Below are 27,973 nucleotides of genomic sequence, written 5' to 3'. Positions count from 1 at the left end.
TCTTGAGGTTTAATTTGGAAAAATGTCAAGTACTGATCAAAAAATAAAACGTGTCTCTATGCTTCTTTTCAAGAATAGCTTATTTTTCTGTGTCATGGCACAGGCCTTTTGCATGGTATGCAATTACTGAATTTGAACCTGCCTGTGGTCATCAAGGCTGAGAGTCCTGGGAGTGGGAGCCTTACCTTGCACATGGCCCACCTACTTGTCCTTATTGCAGTACTAGCCTTCTCTGTATTACTTTGTCCTGTCTTAAGGTCCATATGAACCTGCACCAGCTTCGCTTGTCTTGCAGTTCGGCAGATGCCTTACTATCTTAACAGAACCAGTGTTACCTGCTTTGTAAATTCTAACTAGGTACATTGAAATCATACTCAAATTCCAAATATAAGAGTACTTTGTGCTTGCAAACATTAAGTGTGACAATTACCTATGTCACCTAAATCTGTATCTCAGGATCACTTGATGTATTTTGATTCCAAGACGTCTGGGGCATGTTTTTGAAAACCACCTGAATATCCATTGAAAAGAAAACCTTGTATCATAGACCTTTGACACGTGTCTGTGTGCTGTTTTGAAAATACTGTCCTTCTCTGTGTCTTTAAGGAGAGAAGCAGTAGTTGACTATTAAATGTCAAAGACTGTTTGACTGATACATCATTGCGTGTTCTTAGTGACACTTCAATTAATACTGACCTGTGTTTGCATAATTTAGTGCTATGCAAATAGCAAGGTATTGTAATTGCCCCACTCTCTTCAAAGGTTTGTCTTTTTTGTTATGCCAAAAATGTGTCAGAGAGAAGAGCTTGATACAGATAATCATGTGGCTATCCAGGTGTGTTTAGCTTCTTCAAGTTTGAGTATTATATAGAAGTTCAGGTTCTTGCTGGGACACTCCCCCTTCTGGTACAGGGAACATCTATGGTACTGGAGGTTCCTGCTGCCATGCAAGCATCTTCTCCAGGTGTGTTGGATTTGACAGGAGGTGAAGCCCTGGCTATAGCATGAAATCCGTTGTTCTCTCATTTGGTTATCATAGCTCTTCCTACTAGTGCTTAGTTTGTCTTATGAAAAGGAAGACTATGTACAGTCACAAAATGTTAATTGATTTGATTTGGATGTTCTATGTCAGTTCTTCTGTTTGCCATGTAGTGTTAGGTATCGTTTAACAAACTGTAGAGACTGTTAATGCAGGTACACAAAAAATCTAACACTAACACAAACAATTTCTCTTTTCAATTTTTTTTTTTTTTTTGTAATGAAGGGTTGGGGAAACAGTGTTTATTATGTCATTGCATGAATAAAAAAAATTCCTGCTTTACCAAGAGGGAAAACAATAACTTATATTGAAACAGTGTTAAAAGTTCCAGAAAGGAGTTTATTTCAGGCAAGTTTTAAGTTATTTCAGTTATGTTTCTATGTTAAGACTATTTTGTCTAAGTCAAGACTACCTCTATCACACCAGTGTTTTGAAGCATTAATAAGTCTGTGTTCTGGGGAATGCAAATGGAAGTGGGGATGGTTGATTTGCTTGTTCCCACGCAAGAATATCTCTCTCTTTATATATATATATAAAAATATCATTTTTTTCCCTTAGGTATTTATTAATTTACTTAAACCAGGCGAAAGAAAAGTGCAAATACAGGGAAAGTGTCATTCTGTAACACTTGTTCTGATATTTTTTGTGGTTGAAGATGATAAAAAGACCTTGGTGGGTGATCCCCAAAGTGTCAAAGGAAAAATTACAAGGCACTATGTGAGGAAAAAGTAATTTGGGCTCGTAAGTAGAGATTAAGCAAGTGCATGCCCTCCAGATGCACGTAATAGCTTTCTCCCTCTGCCCCTTTTGTTGGTTTTCTTGTTCTATGCAAAAAAAGAGGGGGTTTGGTAATGAAAACAGTTGCTGGAGGTAGTGTAAAATTGTCAAAAAGGAGGAGTGTTTTTTGCTGATGATATCATGCACAGATGAAAGGCCCTGGATTCCCATACTGGGTACTGATTCTTATTTCCATGTAATTTAAGCAAACACTGGTGTAAAACCCAAGGAACATGTTCCTGAAAACACTGGTTTAGGTACTTGTGTAAGTAGAAGCATGTTCAGGTACTTGTATAAGTGAATAATGTTGTGGGGTTTTTTTAAACTTGGCTCAGTGTCATGTTTTTCTGAGTAAATAATTGAAGTATCGTCAGGTGGTATGTTTTTGTTAATTGGAATGGAATTGATCTCAAAGCATGTTGCGCATGCACACTCAGAATAACATGCATCTTCTAATTGACATACATACTGCTTTTTATCCACAAGTACCACAGCAATAGTCTTGTGTTTGCTAGATACAAACCCCAGATTTTTTAGAGCTGCCTGTATGACTATTTAAATGCCTTTTGTGTTTTGCTGAATACTGTTAAAAGCAAAGCCTTCCCCTTACCACTGGATTTGTAGTGCTTTAGTGTAATTCTCATAGGAGGCTAGATTTCCTGATGTTTCAAATGCAGTTAGCTATGTGAATATCAAGTGTTCTACCAAATTAAGAGCATTTGTTTCTTTAACTCACCAAATGATTATTAAAAGCAAGAATCTAGAAGTCAGTCCTGTTGCCAGCTCACCATGAACTGATTTCCTACATGACAGACTGCAGTGTACCTTGGTTTTTCCATTTCTAAAATGCTTGTTTTCCCATTCAATGTTCTTTCATGTTTTAATTATTTGTAAAGCACTTACAGGATTCTTGACATGTAAACAATATGACATGGGAAATGTAGGTGATTACGGATTTGTGGTTCTGGATTATTTTTTACCTTTCTGAAGAGAGGCGCTATATAGCAGTGGTTAGTGCGAGATGCTGGTATGAAGCAGTATAGCTAACCTCATTACAAGGTGTCTAACAAGCATTTTATTCCTTTAGGACTTCATTGAACAATTTAGAAGCTTTTAATAAGCAGCCTCTGTTAAGAGCAAAGAGCAGCTGCAAGCAGCGATGCCATTTTAAAGGCCCAGAATGCCTTTCTAGGACTGATGCCAACTAGCAAGCATTACCACCTTCTGTGAGAGCCCTAGGAACAGTCCTGCTGTTGCACCAGCCTTTCATTTCTGTGCAAACATTTGGTGGGCTAATTTCACTCTCTGAATCAGTAATGTGATTTTTTTTAAAAAATAAAAATTAAATAGCCAGCTTGAAGTGATTCCAGCTGCATGGGCCGTCTTCTCTCAGCATACTATGATTAGTGAACACAGGAGGGCAGTCTTTCTCAAGAATGTTACTGAGATTAGGTGAAAATAGTGAATGAAACAAAGAAAAACCTTTGTCTTCAGTTTTGGAATACTTACAGTTTTTATCGCTAAATGCCATCTTATAACTCCAATAAAATAACCTTGCATTTTTAACTAGTTTATAGCAATCCAGCGTTATTTAGGAAAACTTATATACTTGATTGGATTTTGTTATTGAATGACATTTTATTTCTGTGAAATGTTGAGTTTACCTGACGTCATTGTATTGATATTAATTTCCTACCCAGTTAATATTTTGTGAATAGTTAAATTGTTGAAAAATACTAAATATGTTCAAGTTTCTTTGAGCTGAAGACAGAATAGTGAATCTGTTTGGCCTCTCTCAGTGCTGGAAACTTGAAACCATTTTCTTAACTCTATTTTTGCTGTAGTAGACTTAATCCCTTTGCAGTTATTGCTCTTTGCTGTGCATTGTTCCAACAAGTGGGCTGAGTAATTAGTGTTGCTTATTGGGCAATGTCACATAGCATGATGCGCAGCTGGTGAACTAGCATCAAATGGAATAGAAGTGTATTTTGCTGATCATCTGATAAGTTCCTTTACCCTGTTTGCCTTACCATTTCTGCTGTTTGCTTTGTGTTTCCATTTCAGGGGATTTGACTTGACAAACTTTATTGTAAAAGAAATAAGTGATTCATTACCTTGTTTTCAAATCAATTTCAGCCTTATCACTGGAGAGGAAAGAATATGATGTCTTAGGTCAGAGGTATAGCACTGACACGTGTCTTTATTGACCCAGCTAAGGGTTTTTTGGGGAGACTGCTTTGAATGGTTAGTACTTTCCTTATGAAGCCTTTTATAGGTTGGGTGTTATTTTCTAAAATTTATATTGAAGAATTTAAATTGCTTTTTGAGTAGCTATAATTTTTTTCTATTTTTCTGACTGTAGCTTCTTAAGACGATAAAAGGAACTCATAAGTGTAGTAATTCTTTCTGAGTAAAAACACTTCTAAATTATCTAGTGCTTCTGGAATATTCTCTGCTCTAATATTTAGGAGTTATATTTATTATGTGATCTTAAAAATGTGTTTAGTCCTGCCACTGGAATACAAGGGGTTTTTAAAATGTATTTTAAAATTGAACTGTCTAAAACTATTTAAGCTAAACTCATAATACATTTATCTAGCCAAAAATACCTTTAGGTTTGCTCTTGACCACTGTTGGATTATAATGTCAGAAAAATCAAATAGTTATGTTTTTTGAGGAAAGGAGGGAATGCAATGAAACGTTCTGTATCAGTTTTAAACCAACTTGTAATTATTATAAACTGTAAAATATGAGCTTTCACATAATTGAAAATTAGATTTCTAAATAATCTTCCAAATGTGAGGCAAGCACTCCTTGGTTTTTTGGGGGTTGTATGCAGTCAGATACTTGCTGATGCTTGATGTTTCCCAAATAGTACCAGAAGGAAAACTGCCCAGACTTGGTGTTCATTGTTGCTACTTACGTGCCTGCAGGCAGCAGTGTGACTAACAAGAATCAAGACAATTTCCTACCATTGCTGCTTGAAGAAACTCACAACACAGCAGCAGGCACATACTTTGCAGTTACTTAATAGAAAAGATCTAGAAATAGACTGGAAAGCGTTTTTGAGGTACAGGCAATTGTCTGTTTATCACCTCTGTGTTTGCTTCAGAAAAAAAGTGGGTTTTGGCCTTACGACTTCAAATTTATTAGATGCTTGTTATTACATTGATATATATCGATCAGAATTCAGGGCCAGTGTTAAGGAGAATCCTTTTCCTTGAGTAAGGGTGGAGAATTGACTTACATAGTTACTGCCCCTGGGCAGATGTTACTCAGAGTTTCAATAGCTAACTGCTTGTGGATTTAGGTCCCAGATACTAGCTGGCTTTTCTGCAGTATTTCCAGATCTTTTGTGTGAGTACTTGGGTGTGATAAGTCTCTTTAAAATAAGAAAACAGGTATTTCCCTCAGTATTTCAGAGTTACTTCTTTAGTTGGCATCAATGTGTTATTTTTAGTCTCCCTCTACAAAACTGAGTATGTCGATGTGTAAATAAAGGGAGGACAGTTATCTGCAGAAATAGCCATATTTATTACTTGGCTAATGAACCTCTTTTTTTCCAATACTGTAAGAGAAGAGTGTTAAAGTAGTTAGCGTCACTGATATAAAGTGGTAATAGAAGTCTTAAGGTGAAGTTTTGAGATGATGGGCTGAGCTCACATCCGTAATACTGCGTTTGGGATTTTTTCCAGCATACTGATATACATCACTGATGATTTGGGGAAATTACCTCACGTTTTCATTTGAAGAGCCTGAAAACTATACCCTCTCTCAATCTACTTATAAAAATTACTTGGAGCATGCTTTTGTCTTTGGTGTTTTATAGTTTTTTTAAACCAGTATCCTCTTTAAAACTAGAATGTCAGTATAGTTCAGTAGGTGGCAATTTATAGTATAGCCACATGCTCTCTCCTTTCTTACTGTGTGGTTCTGATGGGAACCATCTGACCTGCCTTGATTGGTTGAAGATCTCTGAAGAGATTTTGGTATCCACCACTAAATGAAGTTCTATGGTAGATGAACCACCATGACTTCAATTTTGTACTCTTAAGTTGTTAGAATTCAGTTTCTAAGAGTATCCTGCCCATTAGTGCCACTGTGTGAAAGTAGCAAGTACGAAATACTTCTTGTATGAAGAAGTTGGAAACATCAGTTCAGGGATGAACTTGAACACTGGGGCACTAAAGTAAATGGCTGAGAGGTTCAGCAAGCGTGCTTAATTTGTGTAGTTATTGTGTAAGGTTCAGTTTTCAACAGAGGTGTAAATTACCTGATTAACAAGAATCTGTATTTAGACAATATAATTGAACCTTTTATCCCTCTGTACAAAATGCTCTTAGGCTTGTTTTCCTAGTTCTGATTTAAACATGCTGGAGAATTCCCTTTGCAGAAGTACTTTGCTGTAGAACTCAAAACTTTCAGAAAACTGTTTTAAAGGAACATTTCCTTTGTTTAATGTGGCTATGGGTTTTCCAAAATTTAAACTGAGAACACGCAGTGTCATTTCAGGAATAGGTACAAAATAATCACTTTAAGCACAAATGAGGTTGAAAATATATGCCTTATTACATGTAAATTTATGTATAGCAATTCAGATGTAAAAAAGACAGTATAAATCAAATCTGTTTAGGAATGTGTGCAATTACCAAAGCAGAAAAGAAGTTTTATTCTTAAAGGATTTCAAGTTTTGCAGTGTTATTTATAGAAAATATATCTCAAGCTACATACAAATGTTGTATTTGAATCAGATAGTGACATTTTTTTAAAAGAAGTGTGTACTTTTAAGCAGCTGGTTATTCCGTTGCTGTTCTGGTCAGTTAAACTTCAGTTTCTATCAGATGAATTAATCTTTTTGGCTTAATTGCAAAGGTAGTCAATTAATGTACTAAAGGTAGTTGTAAAATGTAGATATTTGTCATATTATGAAGTCATAGTATACTGTGGGACAAATAACTAAATAAAAAGCTAGAATGCAGCCTCACAGGTATTATTTAGGCTAGACTTAAGTGTAGAATTGCATAGACATTGAACGGTGTAAAAACTTACATTAAATCATTAAATTGCCTGTTTGGATAATCTTTGTTTCCTGTATCTTGGAGGTATATTTTACATGTGTGCACCTCCGTTCCTAATGCAGCTTCCAGTTGCCAGGCTTTGTATACAGTGCTGCTTCTTTATCCTTTTGCAGACTCAATCAGGGCAATGTACTTTTCCTGATACATCCTTAAATAATACAAACTACCTGCCTAGATAATCGTATTAATGATACAAAATATATCTTCTTTTTTTTTATGTTTCACAGTGCTGAAACATACTACGTGCAACTTCAGTGTGCAGAAGAAACTTAGGACTAGCAGTTACAGCTTAGTTGTCTCAAAATGTTATCCTCTCTGAGCCCTGTAGGAGGCAGCGAATGAGTGGTGTATAAAAGTTTTCTGTAGGCAGAGTAGGTTTTGTTGGTTAAACGTAGTTTGTCACTATTTTTGCATAGTTCTTGACTTCTGAGTAATTTCTCTTAAATCTTACTTTCTTCAGATTTAGTGCACCAGGAAGTCGTTCTCTGTATAGGTGGGTTGTGGTAATGGAAAATTTACAATTCTCTTGAATTTGTTACGTGTTCTTTTCCAAGGTATATACAAACTTGAAACTCCTTTACATGTCTTTGACTGAGTAAGTCTTTTTCCCATTTTTATACTTCAAAAATCTTGTGAAGAAAACAGTTTTAAGGAAAACATTGGTGGTTTCAGTTTCTCATGACATATGCACTGTCTGATTAAGATTGTGCTTGAACTTGAATGTAAAATGATCTCAATATTCAGAGCATCCGAATGACGATGATGATAATGATGATTCCTTGACAAATTAGGTTAGTTAGAGAATTGTCATGTAATTTTCCCATATGTTATTTTACAAGAAATGGAAATAGGAACCAGGTAACTTGTTTTATCGTTTAAAATGTTTTCTTATTCCTATTTAATCTGAAGCCAAAGGGCAGTTTTTGTCATACAATATAAAAATATGTAGCTATTTCAGTTTTGGGTGAAGGTCTCGCATGGATTCACAGCACTGTCAGTGTAGTGAAAACTTTGTATTATGGTTTTTAATGTGCATTTCTTCATGTAGAAAATCTACAAATGTTTTGACTCTAAATTAAATTAATCTCATGGAGTATTCTGAAAGCCAAAAATCTGCAATCAGCGTGGTGCCTACTTCTTAGCTTAACTTGAAAATAATGTACTGGTTTCAGAGGCAGCGTAGTGTTAAGTAAAGCCACTGTCATGAAAACATCTTGTTTAGCTTTTTTTTTTTTCCTCTCTGATACTTTCTTTGTCCTGAGAAATGCTTTTGTTTCTATGAAAAAGAGATGGGAAAATTCTCCTTTCTGAATTTTTCTTCAGCTTTCATAGCTACGCTAATTGCACAGAGTAATAGCCAGGCTGTAGAAATTAGGCTGGAACTTCCTCTGCTGTCTTTGGAGTGTTAACATGGCTCTGAAATCTACCCTTTTTCCCCTGAGCTCCCTATCCCAAGTCATGGTATTAACCTCCTGTTTTGTCTTTGGATTCCACCTTTGTCTCAGCCTTTCCATCTGTTTCTCTACCTCAGCTTTTTATTTTGATTACCTTAATGATCTCATGTCAATAAAGTAAGACTATATGAGAATATTTTAGTGAACCACAACCTAAGCAAATGCAAAAGCTCTTCTAACGGTCGTTGTTTATGCAATATAAACCACTAATCCATGTGGGCAATTTATTTGAATGTGTTTTAAATTCCTGCTGGAGCACTTCCTAATCTTAGTCAGGCCTCCTGTGTAACAGAGAGAGGAGCAGGATACACACTTTCGCACCCACATGTGAAGAAGTGTTTGTCTTATTGTGTAGTAGACCTAGTGCCTGTAATACACAGCGTTCTTGCAATAACTACCATCTGGGGTTGTGAAATGCCTTGACTTCTACATTCAAACTAGCCACAAAAGCCTTTTATTACTTTGTATGTTTCTCTTTTGCTTCCATTGTCTTGTTGTTACCAAAATTTCTTCAAGGAGTTCAGAAGAAGCAGGGAGGGGGTTGCTGTGAGGGCATGGGAGTCTGAGCAAGGAAGACCCGTTTGGAATCAATCAGCACACAACCCCAGCGAACATGAACATGGCTGTGGAGAATCAAAATCCTCTGTAACAAATGGAGAGGTTACAAAGTCAAGAGGTTGTTAATAAAGGCGATGTTTTAGTGAGTTATTTTCTAAATATTTTCCCGAAATGTGGATGTCGTTTCATGCTTCGCCTTAAATTGCAGAAGCGTTGTGAGGGTTGTGTAGCCTGTATCAGGGTGTGAGTCATTAAGTTGGCTTTGGCTGGCTGGTGAGCTGGGGGGGGGGGGGGGGAGTTGAGGCAGGGCTATATTTAGGAGTATCAACTGATGTCAAACTGTGTAGCGCTGCTAAACAACAGTGTTAAAGGGGCAGCACTGGAGAGTTTAGGCTCAGAGTTTAAACTGTGTGTAGTGGTTTATCTTTTAGCAAATAATTGGAAAAGCTGATATTTACTAGAAATTGTGCTGATATTTACTAAAAATACTCTTGTGGAGAGGTTGCAAGCCAAGCAGTCCCAGTTTCAACTCCCTTTGTACTTATCTAGTAATAGTTAGTCTAATGTACTTGTCAAAACAGTATGAATTGAAAATAGCAGGCATAGATAAAACTTCGAGTTTCACCTTACATGTTTCAGAATACGAATTCATAAGAATGTATTTATAAAGTATTGTTAAATTCCAGTTATAGGTAGGTAAGGGTGATGTTTGAGGGGCTGGTACCATTGAGTTTTTGTCTTAAGATGCAGAACAGATGCTGGTGTCACTTGATTGTAATAACTGGAACCAAATTTAGGTGCCTTTTTGCATCTAATTAAGACTGAAAGAACTATGGCTCTTCTCTAACCTTTCCTGCTCCCTACTACCTAATTCTCTCCAGTGAGGTCTCTTATGTACTTGGGCAAAATTCAAGCCAGGGATTTTAAAAAAATGAGAGGCTCCATTTTCCGAGGCTGCTTCTCTGTCATGACTGTCATAGACTCCAGCTAATGTTTTTTGTGGGGTTTTGCGTTTGGTAACCTTCCTTTGTGCTGGCATGTTTTACTAGATAGTTCACCTAATTTGGTAGTGAGTGTTTCATATTGTCGTCTTTGTTTCTGGCCCTGTCTGTGTGGAGACAGTGAGGTTGCAGTAGGAAAATTGTAATGAATTTAAGGACCCCAGCTGAGATGTGAGTCAAAGCTTTTCCTTACAGAATGAAGATTATTTCTGTCATCCTAATGAATTTGAAGCAGGCAGGTTTTGCACAGGCACTTAGTGTTGGTTTAAGCACACTATTATTGACTTGAATGTAGGGAGACCTGAGCCAAGACAATGTACTGGTGTGGAAATGGAAAAAACACACTTGGAATGTATGAATTATACAGTTGTTTAAGTTAATGTATGGGAGATTAGTCAGTTTATCTATTACTGTCATTTTAAACTTCAGTGGCTAAAGTATCATCGTTGCCAACTTCGACAGAAGTCTGTTTCGGTGACTGATTGGATTTCTGAAACGTAATATTGAGCATCAATTACTCATTTAAATACTTGGTGGTTTCCAGGTGTCTTATGCTAAGATTCGTACAAATCATGCTTTATGCACTATCAAAGTATTGGGTCAGTAACTGCGAGTTGCATGACTGTGAGCCCATTAATCTAAATGAAAATGTGAACCTGCTGGTAGTTCTTGTTACATCAGTTATTGCATTTACACGTCAGCAAAGATATTCAACCCGATCCCCCCCCCTCCCCCCCCCCCCGCGTTTAGTCTGCTGGAGCTGTTGAGGACAAGGAAGTTGAGAGCACACGTCGTGATGAATTCTAAAGACAGCCTACGTGGTTCATTGACGCAAAGAGCTGTGTGTTGAGAAGCTTTCCAAAGGGGACCTAAAATCTTTGGAATCCTGGTGGTTACATTTTTCAGAGCTTTTCCACAAAAGACTAATTGTTTTGTGATGTTCAAAAAGCAAGTTCTCTGAGCGGTGGTGCTAACAAAGCCTGGATTCCTGTGGACTGGTGTCCTTAAAATCTCTCAGCTTCCCTCTAAGCTACGCCTATCCCGCCGTGGTGCGTGTCCCCAGTTGGCCAGCCAGGATGCGCATGCTGGTTGCTGGGCAGCTGCTTCCAAGCAGGACATATAATGATTGTGTTTGCCTGTCCATTTTTCAGGGAGCTCACCAATTTTGGTCTCCCTTCAGTACGTAGCCATTGATTTTACATAACTTGTGGAAACTTAATTGTATTTGAACCCTCTCCTCTCTCTCACTGGTAAACTTAGGGGAAGTTGACAACATGTTTAAAAGTTGTTGAGGGGAGACTGTGTAATTACAAGAGTTGTGTTTACTTTGGAAAGGAGACTAAAAACATAGTCAGTTTCTAACAGATCCTTTTGTGTACGTAATCCCATCAGGAAGTATGACATACTGTGTTGGAAGCGTTGCTTCTTGAACAACAAAAAAAGTCATTTAAGTAATCTGCGACTTTTAGCAGAAATGCTTTTCGTTTTTAGGAGGAAAGTTTCATCTACCCAGAACTCTGTCGCTCCACAGCTGATACCTAGCAGTGGCAAATGGCCATGTTTCTTTTGTTCAGAAAAGCAGCTGACATTGTGTGTTCTGAGGTTTTGCTTTGTCTTGAACAGCGGCCGAGCCACTGCTGTTGCTTGCGGGTGATACAGGCTCCTGCATCTGCAGCCTCTTCTGCTTAGTCAGCAGAACGTTACCCAGACTCGTCTAGTTTCTGAGGGGGTAGCAGTAGGGCATGGAGGCAAACCAGATTGTTTCAGGACCAGGAGGCGTTAGCTGCCCTTTTTACATGGATGGGAGGGAAAAACAGTCTCTACACTAGTTTTATAAGATGCTGGTTGTTAAACCTGTACTTCTGGTTGGCTTCATCACGCCATAGTAGTTTCACTATGATTAATGTGTTGATTTGCCTTTTCTCGGACAACACGTCAGGAGCAGTGACTCTTAGAAATTTATTAATGCTATGTTAGCTGAGGGAGTGAAAATTGGGCGAGAGGGAAATTTGCGTTTTTATTTGATGAGTTTTACTCTTAGTTTGTGTAGTATCCTGAATTGGCTCTCCCGGAGTCTGACAAATACTGGTGTGGGAAAGCCAGGAGTGGGGGCAAACTTGCTCTTTTTGATGGCAGCTGGCTGCTAGACCATCCTAGTTGTGTTTGAGATGGTGTTCTTGGACTACCTCTCGGGGTGGGATCTCTTTTATCCTCTAATGCAAATGAAGCACTCAGTGACTGGTGTTACTACTGTTGAAAGGAAATTGAACTCTAAGGGTTTTCCAGATGTGGACATGTTAGAGCTGCAGGCTCCCTCCCTGGTATCTTTTGTCAGCCTGAGGCCCGTGCCTGATTATAAGGAATGAAGAGACCAATGGGATGTAAATAGAATTAAATATTATTAATCAAGATTAGTTCTAATTTATTAATTTTCTTCATTTTGAAATAGAGGAACATTTTAAAGCCCAATTCAGTTGTGTGGTCTTCTGCACTAGTTTTAAGAATTCTCATATCTTAGGAGTGATCTGTATGTTTTCCCCCATTTTCCTCTTAACCCTAGAGCTAATAGAAGTCAATATGTTGCAGTATTTTAGGAAGTCAAAGCTGTATGGACGATGAATTATAGCAATAACTCTCAGTGATACATTAACTGAAGTAATCAGAAATTAGGGAGCAAATGGCAGTCTTTTTTCCATTGTTTTGTGGGGATAAGGAGTAGGAGTCTTAATTTTTAGGTATTATTTTTATGTTTTAAGTAGACATGATTGTGGTATGCTTAGTTTACACAGATACAGACTGCCAGAAATATTTAATATGAAGCTGACTTGTAAAATTCATGATTTAAATGTAAGTTCAATCTTGTGGAAAAATAAGAATTTTTTTTTTATCGCTGTGACAAAAACTTATTTAAACTAGAATAATGAAGGGCTAGCAGAACATCTCCAGAACTTTATTATTTTGTATTTTTTAGGTACTTTTGTCAATGATTAGTGTGAGTGTTTTGAGATAACTTTCTGGAAATTCTGTCTGTTCACTAAAAATTTGTCACTATTCTAGCTAAATTTTGTTTGATGTATTTGGAGCATATCTTCACCTTTCAATGAGATCAGTATTAATAGCCCAATCATAGGTTTTCCAGTGGCAGTAACATCTTTTTTTGTTGTTTGTTTGTTTTTAATTTGAATGCATTTTCTGTTTATTTTGGAATTTATCTTGCTGTTAAACTGGATCTTATGATAAATAACTCATTATCAGTAACTTCCTAGACTGCTGATATAGCAAGTGTGTTTAAGGCATCCCTTGTTCCCTCTCATGCCATCTGTTTGTACATCCCTTATGTCAGATAATCCTAATCTGAGGCATTGGAAAGATGCTTTTTTTTTTGTTAGAATCATTCTTCTGATTATTTATCCCCCAAAATATTATTGCTTGTAACTACAAATGAGCTCTTTATAGAGTTCTTTTAGCTTGAAGTCAAATTTCGTATTATTCTTTATCCTTCTTGAAAATTATTGTATTTAAAATAAACATTAACTTCTGCGTAATGTAGACCAAAGTGATCCATTATTTATGGTACTTTGGAACACCTCAAGCTGTTATTTCCCAAGGCAACAAAATAAACAAGCAGAAATCACTTATAGGCAGATGTAACGGGGGGCTGGGGGTGTGTGTGCCTTTAAAGGAGAGCATTAGGCACTGCGTCAGGTCTTAGAAACTGAATTTTAATTAGTAACTTGCATGTCTTGCAAGTTAACAGGATAAATGGTCGATGACTCAGTAGGGTATTTCCCACAGGATATTGTACACATTTGGTAATTGGTATACTGCTTCTACTGTGGTGTCTGAACTAGCCTAGTAACTGATTAGTCTGTCTTTGCGTTTACCTGATGTATTGAATGATAAAGGCCTCATATTCTTTTTTTTTTAACTGATTAAATGTAAATCAAGTATCTTGGGATTCTACAGTTAAACAAATTCTAAAATCAAAATCGGCACAAGGATGGACAAAATTCAGTGAGCTTTTAAACTAACTACCATTGTCTTTTGTAATTGGCACTTCTAGTAGTAGATTCTAAATTCCCCACATACATAGGGTGTGTAATGCAGAACTTGTAGCAGTATGTTCTTGTAGCTTTTTCTAGGCAAAGACAACAAAACCTCCAAGACTTCTACAGATTAAAATTAATTCCTTGCAAGATCAGTGCCTGAAGGCCTCATTAATTTTAACGCCACTTATAATTGATTCTGGGAAGTAACAGATGTTAGTTATATTTTATAATCTTCAATTTAAGAAAACAGTATATACACGAGGTCTGCCCATTTTCAGGACACATTACTAAAACTGAATAAAACCTAAAGCGGCATTTTCTTTTAACGGTTGGTTGGTTGTTAAGACTATTCTACAACTAGTTTTATTTATGAAGAAATTGTTTGATGTTATTGATCTATTAGCTGAGATTTGTTGTTTTGCTTTTTTGTGGGAAGCATTTGATCAAAAAATTAGAAGAATTCAGTTTGCTTTTGTGCTCAAAACCCTAGTGAACTTTTGAACTTCACTCACGTGGGTCTTGCCTCAAGTATTCTCATAAAAAAATTAAAATATTCTATTGGATTTTATGTCTTCCCAGTGTCTACTTAAAAATAAATATTGAACTTTACTACATTTTTAAATAGAAAGGTCTTGCCTCCATCTCCTTTCCTGTAATGTTAAAGACTTTTCACGCTCAATCTACTAGAGCACAATTGATTCAATGCTTTCCTTCCCAGCCTCGGGCTGCTGCTTCCCCCTTCCTGTCTTTTTGAAGTTTTAGATACATTTCAGTGTGGGTGAAATATTTTTAAAACATTTCAATAAAGTGAGAAGTGATTGTTTTGATTAATACTTCCAATATATAATCTATTCATGTTACAGACCTAAGAAAATAGGATTCTATTTTAATAGATTTCCAGAACTGAGTATGTGTGCATAGCTCATGTTACTCATGGTGATCCTGCAAAACAGTAGAGTTCCTATTTCTCTACTTCTTTCTAACATAACTGCTATGATATATTCAGTGAGCCAGAGAGGTTTATTTTGAAATATTTTCTCCTCTTTAATGTCCAAAATATAAGCAACATAAACTGTCTTTGTTAGAGAAACATAGAGAATTTGCCATGTTCTGCTGCTTTGAGGGTGAAGAATCATAGAATTGTTTAGATATGAAAAGACCGTTAAGATCATTGAGTCCAACCGTTACCTTAGGTCTTTTCATATATGTTCCTTTTGCAAAATTAATTATGTGTAAATATCAAACCTAACTAAAGTATTCTACCAAACACTTCAATGTCTTCTTGGATTTTGTTGAAATGTTTTTGTGGATAAGATCTATTATCAGTTTATAATTATGTGCAAAACAGCTTTACGAAGGGTCAGTAGCCCCATCTTTTTTCTGTTTTCTATAATAAGGCAGATATCAACATTATAGCTGAAGTCTTGGAAAGTTTCAGTATAGGAATTAGAAACAAAAGAACTTTTTTCTCTTTTGTTAAGTGTTTTTCTTATTGAACCAGTACAAAATCATCTGTAGATGACTAGCATGTGTTTATCTGTGGGACAAAGTAAGAGGGAGGCTTCCTAAAAATATCCAGAGCTACACCTGTGAGACATTTCTTAACTCAAGAAAACCCCAACCAAACCCCCCCAAACCTCTCTTTTTAGAAAGTGTGGTTAATTCTGTTGTCTAGAAGGCTTTCTTTTTGCTTAGAGCATTGCTGGGCAAAATTTTTCCTTGCATAGGATGTTCCATGTGAATTCAGCTGATCTCTTTTCCAGTACAGGATGCAATGTCATGAATTTATTTACAGAAGCAATTTACTATTACTATTTAAAAACCCCAACAAATCAGTATTTCAAAGGACTTTTAGATTATCAAAGTAAATATGTTGAAACAACCATTCCTAAATGCCATTTGTTTGGGATAACAACCATGATGAACAGCCTCTAAAGTTCTGGTAGTAATTTTTTTTTTAAAAAGTAAATTCAGATGTGTTGCTGTCAGATCAAATTAAAATCATTTATTCAAAGTAATTGTAAATCTAAAATTTGGTTTGTGTTTCAGAAACCCTTGAAGAGTTTTGTATGGTGCTAAATGCTTTCCACATGCAGTAATGGAAGTATTAATTTGATGTACAGGCTAACTGAGTTGAGTTCCAGTGCCAATGTGGTCACATGGTACACAGATCTGTCCACGTTTTTGCTGTCGTTCAGTATCGCTGCTTTCAAGTGATGTCATGTTGAGCTGATGTGTGGAAAGGAATTATGTTGTGCGGAGTTGGGCAAAATATTTTACATGAATACTGCTGAGTAGAACTGCTAATATTTTTATGAAACCGCGAAAGGTACCATTTAGTGCCTTTATCAAGAATGCTTTACAGTTAAAAGGTAAAAGTAAACTTAAATTGGAGTAGTGGGGGGTTTCTTAATTATTTTTTTTTTGTGAAGCTTCAAGTGCATTGATTTTATAATATGTAAAAGGAATGAGGGCAGGTTACAGATGTAAGCATTAACTTTCTAAGTTTCTGTGCTAAAATTAAGTTTAACCATAAATATTTAAAAAACAGGATCATTTACTTCAGGTTTTGAGCTCCAAAAATCCGTATGGCATGATAAATGAAATAATTTTGTAGCATAATAATTTAGATAAATATTCAGATAATTTCTTATCTGAATAATTATCTGAAATACTGTTATCTTCTATATTTATTTGGCTCATGAAGCAGCTTAAGGAAATCAGTATTTTATTTTGACTATACGTATTAGTAAACCCAGAAGTCAGATTTGGAATGTTAACTGATTTTGGTTTAGTTCTGTTTACTTTAAGGTAAATTTGTATTTTAACAAGCAAATCCCTGACTCAGCTTTGGTGTCTGCTTTTTCATAAAGACTGAGTGCAGGTAGATCTCTAGCCATTGGTTTTATCATTTTAGAGATGTTACTGTTTAATGTAAAAGGGTTTTTTTTACAGTTTCCTTGAAATTGATTTTAGTCTAGTCTGAGAAAAGTATAGGAAAGTTTGTAATTACAGTTGTCAAGTCAGTCAACAGTTAGGAAACATATGTTATCATGCAATCTAAGTACTTAATCAAATACATGGTGTTTTTTCCTAAAGAGTCTCAGCAGGAGATAAAGGATGCTTGTTTACTCATTATATATGTTTCCAATCCTCTTTGGAACTATAATCTACAATATATAAAACTATAGGAGATGTTAGTGGAACATGCTGTTAGATCACATTCTTGCTTTCCTTGCTTTCCTTGCAGTTCTTCTAAAAGCAGACAGCTTTGTTCTTTGAACCACTAAGTCTTTTTCTTAAAAGCCCTCAGCGGGTGCCCTAGCACCTTCTCATCTTTTACTACTCAGTGATTCAGTGGTAAAGCATTGAGGTGCTTCTTGTGTCAACAGTCTCTTGTTGCATTCAATGTCTGATCGTATGATTGTGTCCCCTGGGGAGAGGGAATTTTGTCACAACATTATTACAAATATTGGTGAGTTTACTCTCATCTAATCGGAAAGTTATGCTCAGTTTGCCCTCAAACTGCTATGAGCCTAAAAGTAAAGTTTTACAGTCAAAGTATAACTTAACACCTTTGTACTGAGGAACTGAATTAATGTTTCTGGTTGTTAATCTCTAGCAGATACTTAGGTAGAACTTCATTCTTAAAACTCATGAAGAAACTGGGACAAGAGCTTCTACAGTCAATTGGATACTGGTGATTTTTAGAGATGCAGCTCAAAAAAAAAAACCCCCACATTTGGAAAGAGAAAATGAATACAAAAGAAAATGTTGAATTAACTTTTTTCTGTGAAATGATTGGAAAGTACTGGGAACAGCTGAAATTATGCACATACTTTACAGAATTCTGTTTTCCATACGAACAATTTCACTTGCATCAGAAGCAAGTAAGAACAATTGAGGGGGGGAAGTGCACAATTACAGATGAGAAGAGGAGGCTCACCAGCAATCTCTGCTAACATGTGGTGTGTATTATGGAAAAAAGTTGATGAAATCTCGACTAGAATGTGGTCTGTGTCTTGATTTACACTCCCTTCCCTTCCAGAAACAGTTTCTAATATAGAAAGGTCAAGTTCTGCCCTCAGATGTCTCTGTGCAGTGCCCATGAGACTCAAGAGAAACATGCTTAAAATCTGAGGTGATAAATGTATAATACAGAGTGTTCTAAAGCCATAGTAGCTACTTGTCCAAAGTCCCTACAGTTACCATCATTTAATCACAGTAATTTGTAAAACATTTTAAGATTCCTCAACTGTAAAAGGCATACTGTTGTAACTGAGTTTAATCCTACCAAAAGCCAGTTTCCCTCGTGGAAAATCCCACTTTTTTCCTTTTTTTTTCTTTTTTTTTCTCCATTTCATTGGGTTTTTGTTTGCTTTATTAGGGATAGTAATGGAAGCATGGAGGCTTTTGATTTAAGTGTACATGGAAGCAGCGAACCAGTATTAGTCAACCTACTAGGTAACAGTGTGCTAATGGTATAATCTTTTCTAGGCTTATGCTAGATGTTGGGAAAAGGAGAATTCTGTGGATAGATTTGAAGATACAGATCTTCAAATTAGATAGATACAGAGTTACTTTCATTAGTTTTTTGGATTATTTTAATATTATTTGGCAAATACCTTTGCCTTTCTGGTTGTTTTTCTTGGCTTTTAACCTATTTATTTTAAGGAGAAACTGGAAACATCTAAGAGCCAATCATGTTTTTAAGGTGGATTTGTGAATTTATTTTTTCATACGTGTTTTCTGAAGCACCTTTTAAAAATACTTACTTTCAGATGGCTCTCACTAGGGAGGAAAAAAAATACTATTTGTATTACTGCCCAAAGAAAATTATAGGCATCTTAGTCTGTTTGTATGCTCCCTTTGAAACAAAAGGCACATGCTCATTTTAAGATTTCAGTTTGTGTAGAGTTATAAAAGTTTGCATCACACCTCCTTTTACGTGAGTTATGAATGCGCTTGCATGGTCTCTCTTCACTGATACATAGTGCAGTGCGTGGAGCATTTAAACCAGGAGGCTTTGCATATTGTGAAGTCTTAATCTTTCTAAACAGACAACGTTGATAAGAAATGATGTATTTCAGTGGAGACAGAGTCTTGCTGGGAAGATTAACACTAGCTTTTTGCTTTATTTAGTTCTTTACAATGTTAGTCCAAAACTTGACATATCTCCATTCCAAAGCAGCCAAGGATTCTTAAGTGGTGATATCATCAGCGAGAGAAGATAAAGATCCACTGAACTAATGTGCTGAGGCTAGTAACAAGTGGCAGAAGTTAAAATTTAAACAGCTTTCATTCTTCTTTGTTTGGTTTTTTACACGGCAAACTAAATTATTTCCTTATCTGATTGAAAAAGTTATGCGTGGTGGTGGCGTCTGCTTCATTTTTTTGCATCTTGAAAGGACTGTAAATGCTAAATCTTTCTACATCAAGGGAAACTAATTATATATATCTTGAAATTGATCTATTATGTATTCAAATCTTTATAGCTGAATTCAGCTGGAAAAGTGTACTTTATCTTTAAAGGCAGCAAAAGTATTGTCTAAGGTATAGTGGTGGAAGACATAGAAGCAAAAGGTAAAATGGACACTTGTCTTAAATCTACTGCTTTTGGAAATTTCAGTTACTATATTCTTACCTGTTTTTACCATTTAGTTTCTATCATGTGGTAAAACCACTGGTGATACAAGTAGGTATATACTTGATCTAGTATTCTTATCTTCTAGGGCACATAATAGAAAGGACTCGAGAAAAGAAGGACTGTTGTAAATCTCACATTTTGCCGTCTTTGTAATAATTCATCCTGATGTACACCATAATGTGGTCTACTTTTAAATTGCAACCAACCAAACTTGAAAGGCCTTTCTTAGCATTATCTCACAGGCTTTTAATGAGTTCCTTGTCTGTTAAGAGGAAGTCTTATTTTCAACCTATATATTGACAATTGCTGTTGAAATAATAATTTTAATACTTTGAAATATGTTTATTGTTGATCACTGTGAATGATTTGTCAGAGTAATCTGAACTTAGTCTATATAAAAAGTAAGAAACTGGTTAAATTTCTATAAATGTGGACAATACTCAATATATGCTAGCAAAAATCAGTTTGATAAACAACTGTGTAGAATTGGCTTCTTTGGGACAAGAGAGATAATTTGTAATCTTTTAAAAATGATGTCTCTACATAATATTTGAAGTCTTGCCTGTTTCTTTTAAAGGTAGCATAGAACTAATGCTCTTCTGGGTGTTCCCATCTCAGTGTTAAGCTTTTTAAAATTACCTTTTAATCTCACAGGACTACGCACAAGAAAAAAACCTATAGGAGTAACTGTTTATAGAGATAAAGCTCTTTGCTTTACATTATAAAATCTATAGAGGTGATTTGAGGCCTGACTGGGAAGAAAAGGCTGTGCTACCAAGTACGTTAGAAGCAGTGTTACACAATATATAGCAAAGCATGTAATATTTCTAATAAGGAGTTTTTAATAAATTCTAGTGTCTCTGAAGTTTATACACTCCCCCAAAGAGTCAGAATTCAGCATTTTTCTGTTGTGTAGAAATTGGGTGATGCACCGCAGGCAGACTTAATAAAAAGAAGCAGTTTCCTGGTCAAGTTAGTATGTTTGAAAATTCCTACAGACATTTCGAACTCCACCTCTTAAAAATAAATAAATAAATAAATTAAAGCGGTATACAACAAGCTGCTTAGCACTGTGCGTGGTTATTTGTGTAACAGACTGTAGTTTGTAGACCAGGTTATTCTTTGAGAGATGACTGTTCAAAAATACTTGCAATGCTTTTTAGTATTTCATTCTTTAAGGTAACCTGAAACAAAAGAGCAGTAGTTTGTCTCACCTTTCTTGCCTAAGCAGTTTTTTCTTACTTTTTTTTCCCTTTCTTTTTGATAATTATTGCACTACAAAAAGAAATGTGAAGTGTGTGTGGGTGTTATAATGGTGTCTTTCTTAAAGGGATGAACAGGACAAAACCAGCCTTAAAATAGGAGGCATATTTATAAGCTTAATTTTGGAGTGGCTTTTCTAAGTCTATCCAAGTTATTAATATATTAATACACATTTGAGATTTGTGATCTCCAGTAGTATGTATAAATTTCAGCGATATGAACAATAAGTAAGTTTAAGATTTATATATCTGCATAATTAGTAGAATTCTTCCATTGACATGTCATGTGGTGCTTTGGAATTTGTTATGTTACATCTTCCTCTAATATTATTCAGAAAATACATTAGCAGTTAGTCATAATCATATTATGCAAAAAAGTGTCTAAGAACCTTTAATCTTTATGGATTTTTTTGCCAACATTTGTTACTAAGAATTTGCAAATGAAATGGATTCATCAGGGCTGGACACTGCTCTATGCTAGCTCACACAGTTAAGCAATTAAAAATTGGGTTGTAAGCCAAACAGATTTTCCATGAAAACTGACAGATTATTATTTTTTTTTTTTTAGTGTATTACTGTTGCTAGCCACTAGTATAATTCATATCTTTTTACCTTCAAACATGAAACAAAAGGGCAGAGAGCTTTAAGTTTTCTTCATGGTCGTAAGAGGTATGGTGATGTGTGTTAAGAGAAGAGTGAGTCTATCTGAAGTAGGATTTGGTAACTTGATTTCTCTGGTTCACATCACACTGTGAAAAGAAGCTGTTCACCTCCCACTCTAAATCATTTTCCTTTTACCAGCTGGAGAAGATCAGAATAAAAAGGGCCCATCCCTTTTCTCAGTCCCTGGTGGTGGTGATGATCCAGCATTTGTTTTTCATTCAAACCACATGTTGAATAAGTGAAAAAGAGGAAATACATGCTGGTCATAGGTCAGGTGCAACACAGAGTTTATACAGATTTATTTTCTTTGTAGCATCTGCTATCCTGCATTTAAAGCCATTGAATGCTGTTCTGCTTCCAGTTATTTTGAAGCAGGTTTACTTAAATAGTGACATTTTAGGTTTTGGCATATCCTAACTGGCCAGACATTCAGCCTTCGGAGCTATAGAAACAGCCTGATTCTACAGTTGATAACTCTGCAGCAGACTGGCTCTTCAGAATTTAAACTCCCTCATGATCTCATAGGGTGAAGCTGACCCTCTTTGTTTCTGGCCTCAAATAAAGAAGACTAAGCCAAAAAAGAACCTGGAAAAGTATTAGGGTGATAATGGGGAGCTGGGGTTAAGAACTCTTCTTGTCACTACTTGGGCATGTGGGAGAGAATAAGGAGGAAGGAGCACAAATATTCTTCAATCTACAAATGTGAATTTATTTTTTAAACAGGTATAGATTATGAGCTGAAGGTTTCAGCTTTCTTGTAAGAAGTTACATGCATATTTAGTTTATACTCCATTAGTACTGCGGTGCTCGTTGCTTACGATTGAAGGAGAATCAGGAAAAGTGAGTGTATATATCAATATCATCTTTATTTGTTGTCTTTATTACTCAAACACTTCTGCTAGTGTTTTTATAGCTCTGACTAAATTATGAATGATGTCCTGTTGGTTAGGACTTTGAAGACGATAATTTCAAATAGTCTTAAATGTGCTAGCCAGCCAGCCAAGACTAAATATGCATTTACAGCAACTATTTTGCAAATTTATAGCTAATAATTTTTCTATTTTTTTTCTTACCACTACAATTTAAGCTTAATTTTTTCCAGCTTGCCAGCATTATAAAGCGTTAGGATTAGAATTAGTAGCTTGCTACGTGATAAATCAAATTTTACAAGATTCAAATCGCAGAAAAGGGGAATCCCAAATAGGCATAAGAGTGTGGGATAGGGTGGGAAATAAAAACCCAAACATTCTTCACAGTAAAAGTAATTAAGCACTGGAGGCACTTGCCCACAGAGGCTGTGCAGTCTCCATTATTGAAGGTTTTTAAAAGTTGACTGGACAAGGCCCTGGACAACCTGATACAACTTTGAAGTTAGGCCTGTTTTGGGCTGAAGGCTGGACTAGGTGGCCATTGGAGGGCTTTTGCAGTCTAAATTTTTCTGAATTTAAACCATGAAAAATAAGTCTGAGCTGTACAAAGGACTGGATGTATTCTAAGAGCAGAAAGGACAAGGACTTTTCCCCCTTCTTTTATAAACATGCCTTTTTAAAAAACAGAAGGGGAATGCAATGGAAACTGTGAGTTTAAATACCAAATGTCACACCAGAGACTTGAGTACCCAGATTATGCACAAATATTTTAACAGATACATTATATGAGGAGTTTTTTAATCTGATTTTTGTAATTAGAATAATTTCTGCTTTTTTTAGCTTGATGATCATACCTTTAGTCTCATTTAATATGTCTATGGGTGATTTTTTGTTTTTTTCTTTTTCCACTCTGTTAGGAATAGGAGGCCTGCAAGATGTTGTGCTAAAGTCTGCAACACTGTCAACATCGCCAGCTTGTCCACCATTTACACCTCTCAACTTTGAAGCTACACCGATTGTGCGGGTAGCTGTTGAACCAAAGCATCCAAGTAAGTTTAAAGGAGAAGGGGATGGTAATGCAAATTCAGTGTGGTAGCAATGCAGCTTCCTACCCTTAGCGATCTGGCTAGTTTATGATCTATCCACCGAATTAGTGACTGACCCAGTATAAAATGAATATATATGTTTGCTAGAGGACCATACTTTATTGTCCTCGTGAATTCTTCTAGCTGGCTAGGTCATGTTTCAGCAGGTGAGCTGATACAAAAGACCTTGTTGTGCGCTTTGCGGTCAGACTTCGCTGTTCCCCAAGTAAGACACCACGTGATGCTTGAAGGTTCAGTATTCCTTTACTGTCAAAGGAGGTATATCTTTGGGTTCTTCACTTCCACTGACATTCTTTTGTGCTATATCATGAAACTTGTGGTACAGACTTGCAGTACTGCTTCTAACTGATTATTCGCACCCCCTCCCTCCTTCAACCAGAGACTAGTATATCTCTGGCTATATTTTAATTTCAGCCCAATTTCCATTTGTTGTTGTTGTAGGGTTAGTGGAACCAAAATAACTGGCTTTCTGTTTAGCCACAAAATACAGTAACACTAAGATTACATGTTTTTCAGAAAGTGATTGGGCAGCTTAGCAGCTATTTATCCCGCATGTTTGAATAACAGATAATCTTGTATCATTCATGGTGTATTTGTTAAAGCCGTTTTGAAAGTATTGGAAATTAATGGTTCTGCTGAGTGTAGTATTAAGTTGAAAATGTTTAAGGGATGTAATTCTAGACTGATTTTTGGGGTCATTTTTTTTTCAAGAAAATGAATCCCTATCATTCTTACACCATTACTTAATTACTCCTCCCTGGTAACTTCTGAATCTGTGTCAGGTTTGAACTAAATTTCTTAGAGCAACAGAAACCTCAAAGGTACACTTGCAAAGGTTTCCTGAAATTCAACTGCAGCTTGTAGTAATAGGAAGACAAACATAATATCACTATTGCAGTTTGAAAGCAATCGGTTGTCCAGTGAGCTGCATATAGTCTTGAGGTGGCCCTAGCAAATTGTCACATATGGGTGCCTTGGATTTCTACAGCAAACCTACTTCAAAAGAACATCTGCTTATTTGGAAAATGACTCAAATAAATGCAAATTATTTCCCTATGTATATTTTACAAAATTACTGCATGTCTTCACATTCATGTCAAAATTTTCCTGTATGGTTACCGTAAGTTCTAAAAGAAAAAAATTAAATCTGTGCATCCCTTTCGGTGGGCTTAAATGTAGAAGATAAGGTTGAAAGTATTTGTTCAACTTTGTTGGCTATGTGAACTAACACTGTGTGTTTTCCACTGTTTATTTTATTTTTATGTCTAGTTTTCAAGGATATGTTTCTATTATACCCTCACAAGCTTAGCATTAAATATACAATATCATATTTCTTTTAATAGTTTCCAAGTGAATGACAAGTTTAATGTCACTTTTCTTTCTGAATATGAATATGCATTCCTAGAAAGCCTATGGGTATTCTTCACCCCATATGTAAAGTAAGAAAAAGGAATCATAATCAATTTTTTTAAATTGTATTAATTATGAAAGGCTGCTGACATGATGTGTTTATGCATAGCTTTGATGTAATCTAGCGAAATTTGACTCAGCTGGTGTTGTTCTTTCTCCATTAAGGCAACTCTTTTTAAACACCTTCATTTTGGGAACAGCTGTGTTTTGTTTCACTGAAAAGCTCTCACATTCCCCGTTTCTTCCCCTTTTCAGGTTGTAATAACATTAAAGCTTTTCAGTGGCTTCCAGCTAGTTTAAATCCTTCCTGTGATTCATTCGCTTTTATGCCTTCGAAGTAATCCATACGGAATAATTTTTCTTTTATTTTAGTAAACTTAACATGTTATTATTTGTGTCTTTGGAGCATTTTAAACACTAGCAATTTACAGGTTGCTACACTTAACCATGAAAGATTGCAAAGAAATGTTATTTACTGAATGACGACTTTAAACAGTTGTAGTAAATAAGAAACATTCTATCTCTTGATAATTTGTGCAAATGAGGAGTGAAGTTCTGAAATTCTTGAGCACTTCATATTGATAACTTTTTTTTTTTTTTTTTTAATTGGTTGTGAGCCCTTTCTGGAGTTAATTGTATGTAGGAAGTAGGATAATATAGTCACAGTTTGCTAGTTTGGTATACTAAACCTATTGTGTTTAAAAAAAAAAAAAAAAAAATTAAAAAAATCTATGTAAACCAAAAGTGGGTAATCCATTTAAATGTGTACCATGGTTATGATTGTATAATATGAATTTTATAATCGGTGCATAAATTCTTGGTAGATAAATTATGAATATAGTTTCTGTCTTCAGTTGCTGCTCTTAAACCATACCATTCTTTGTGACTCATAACCAGAAATGTGTCCACAGAAAGACCTCAGAATTTAGCTGAAAGTTTTTGAGTATTCCCAAAATGTGGTTTTGTGTTTAGACTTCTATAAAAATGAGTGTTACCATTTCTCACTTTAAGTATATCCTACTTTAAGTATTCCTTCTTCAGTATTACTTTGTTAATAATACCTTATTTTGCCAGGTGATATGCCTCAGCTGGTCAGAGGAATGAAGCTTTTAAACCAAGCTGATCCGTGTGTCCAAGTTTTAATCCAGGAGACAGGAGAGCATGTGCTAGTGACAGCAGGAGAAGTTCATCTTCAGCGTTGCTTGGATGACCTGAAAGAAAGGTTAGAGGGGCAAGGAGGTAGAAATATTTTTAGTTCAGTAGGTGTCTGTTGTATTTCTCTGTCAGATGCATATCTTTGATCTGTGTTCTGGTAAAATGGAAGCTTCATCCACTAACTTTTTTTACTACTGGATCATAAATGCACCATTTTGTAGCTATAAAATTACCTGAAGTTGGGCAGAAGGTACTATCTCATCACTTCTGTACATCTTACACACCTTTTGGGCACTTTCTGGAAATGATAAATTGCAATAGGTTCAGGAGTCCTGTTAAGAATGTAATGTACCATTTATACAAAATAAAACCTGTGAGGGGAATCATGTCTGAATGCACTCTCAAAAATTAGAAAGCTCAAGACCAAAATTGTATGTGCACACTCTATCCTACTCTTCACATTAATATTTTTTTTAATGTTAATCTGTTCCCCTATTAATGAGCAGGATTTTTTGCAAGCATAAATGCATATATTTGGTATCTTCTAATATTTCTTGGTAGAAGAACAGTTGTCTTGAAACAGTCCTTTCCTGTAACTGCATTTACTAAAAAAATTCTGGTACTTCTGTCCACATACCTTTACTGTCATTTTCTTTCTAAACCTAAAAGAAAACCTGATGATGGATAGTTGAATGTCTGTCTTACTGTACTCATATTTGTTCTAGTTGGTGTCAGACAACAGTCATATCTGGAAGTTAGACTGGATATATGTTTTAATGGTTATCCTCATTCCAACTTAGTGCAACACTTTTTACCACTTTCAAAACCAATATTTATTGATACGCCTCGCTTGAATGAAATGTGCTAAATATAGCAAAACTGGTTGTGCCTGTCTTTAGCTGCAGTTTGCATAGCAAGGTGTAGAAATGCCTTTATTAATGGCAGTGGTCAAAATCTGGAAAATACTAATAAGATAATAGTTGTGTGATGGGGAAACAGGATTGTAGTGAGCAGCTAGTAGCAGTCCCTATATTTACATCTCTAACTTCTTCTTTTGTGAACATAATTTTGGGTTATTTCTGAGTAGTTTTCTAATTTGGCTTTTGTTAAGAGAATTATAAACTGCCAGGAATGACCGTTTTGTGTCCCTTGCTTGTATTCCACAAGAATATGTTGTCAATGTTCCAAACTACCAAAGCACATAAACACTCTGTGCTTTTGGCATTGTAAGCCGAAACGAGAAACACCTGAGGGCACAGACTAGCAGGGCTCCCACTATGACCCACTTGGATTTGACATTTGGTTCATGCTGCCATTTTCTCTCACTTGTGGACCAGCTCCCAAAATTAGTTGGGAGCAACTGTATTTACTAGCTTGTGCTCCTTCTAGCCATCTCTAAGGACTTAGCTGCCAGACCTCACATACTAGCTTGTGGGACAAGAATTGTCCCTTCCTTCTCTCCCCATTTTGTAGGAGGACAAGTGAAGGGTTCCCTGCCTTGCACAGGGATTCCATGTGAGTTCTGACAGCGGTAAACTTTGCATCAGTTAACTATTTAAACTATTAACTATTAAAGTGTGAAGACGAAAAGTTGTGGTCTGAAATGTTAGTTATATTAGCTCTGTGTGTTTCTCTACAAATATTTAACTTCTAAACGCACGTAGTTTGGAATAGCAACTTGTGAACTAGGGGTTGAGACAGAGTATAATGCGCTTAAACTGTTACCCACAAATTTTTTCCCCAAAATATTGGGAATGGTTATTCAAAATGCTTAAGTGCTGCTTGATGTAGCAGGGCAGGATTCTGGTCTCAGCATCTATCATAATAGCATCAACTATTTTTTGAAGAGTTGACATTTTTTGAGTAATTACAGAAACTGAGGAGGTTCTGCTGAGTTGAAACTAC

General features: G+C 35.9%; 1 protein-coding gene across 2 annotated transcripts in view; it reads left to right on the top strand.

Annotated features, from left to right (window-relative positions):
- EFL1 (elongation factor like GTPase 1) overlaps positions 1-27,973 on the top strand; it is a 122,686-nt gene that overhangs the window by 29,433 nt on the left and 65,280 nt on the right. For both annotated transcript variants that reach the window (XM_055715340.1, XM_055715339.1), the window contains exons 16-17: positions 23,315-23,446; positions 25,988-26,135. In XM_055715340.1, the coding sequence (XP_055571315.1) occupies positions 23,315-23,446; positions 25,988-26,135 (280 nt within the window). The remainder of the gene's footprint in view (positions 1-23,314; positions 23,447-25,987; positions 26,136-27,973) is intronic.

This window comes from Falco cherrug, chromosome 7 (genome assembly GCF_023634085.1).
Source record: "Falco cherrug isolate bFalChe1 chromosome 7, bFalChe1.pri, whole genome shotgun sequence".
NCBI classification, from domain to species: domain Eukaryota; kingdom Metazoa; phylum Chordata; class Aves; order Falconiformes; family Falconidae; genus Falco; species Falco cherrug.
The sequence above is the reverse complement of the archived record's forward strand: the minus strand, read 5'-3'. Positions and strand labels throughout refer to the sequence as shown.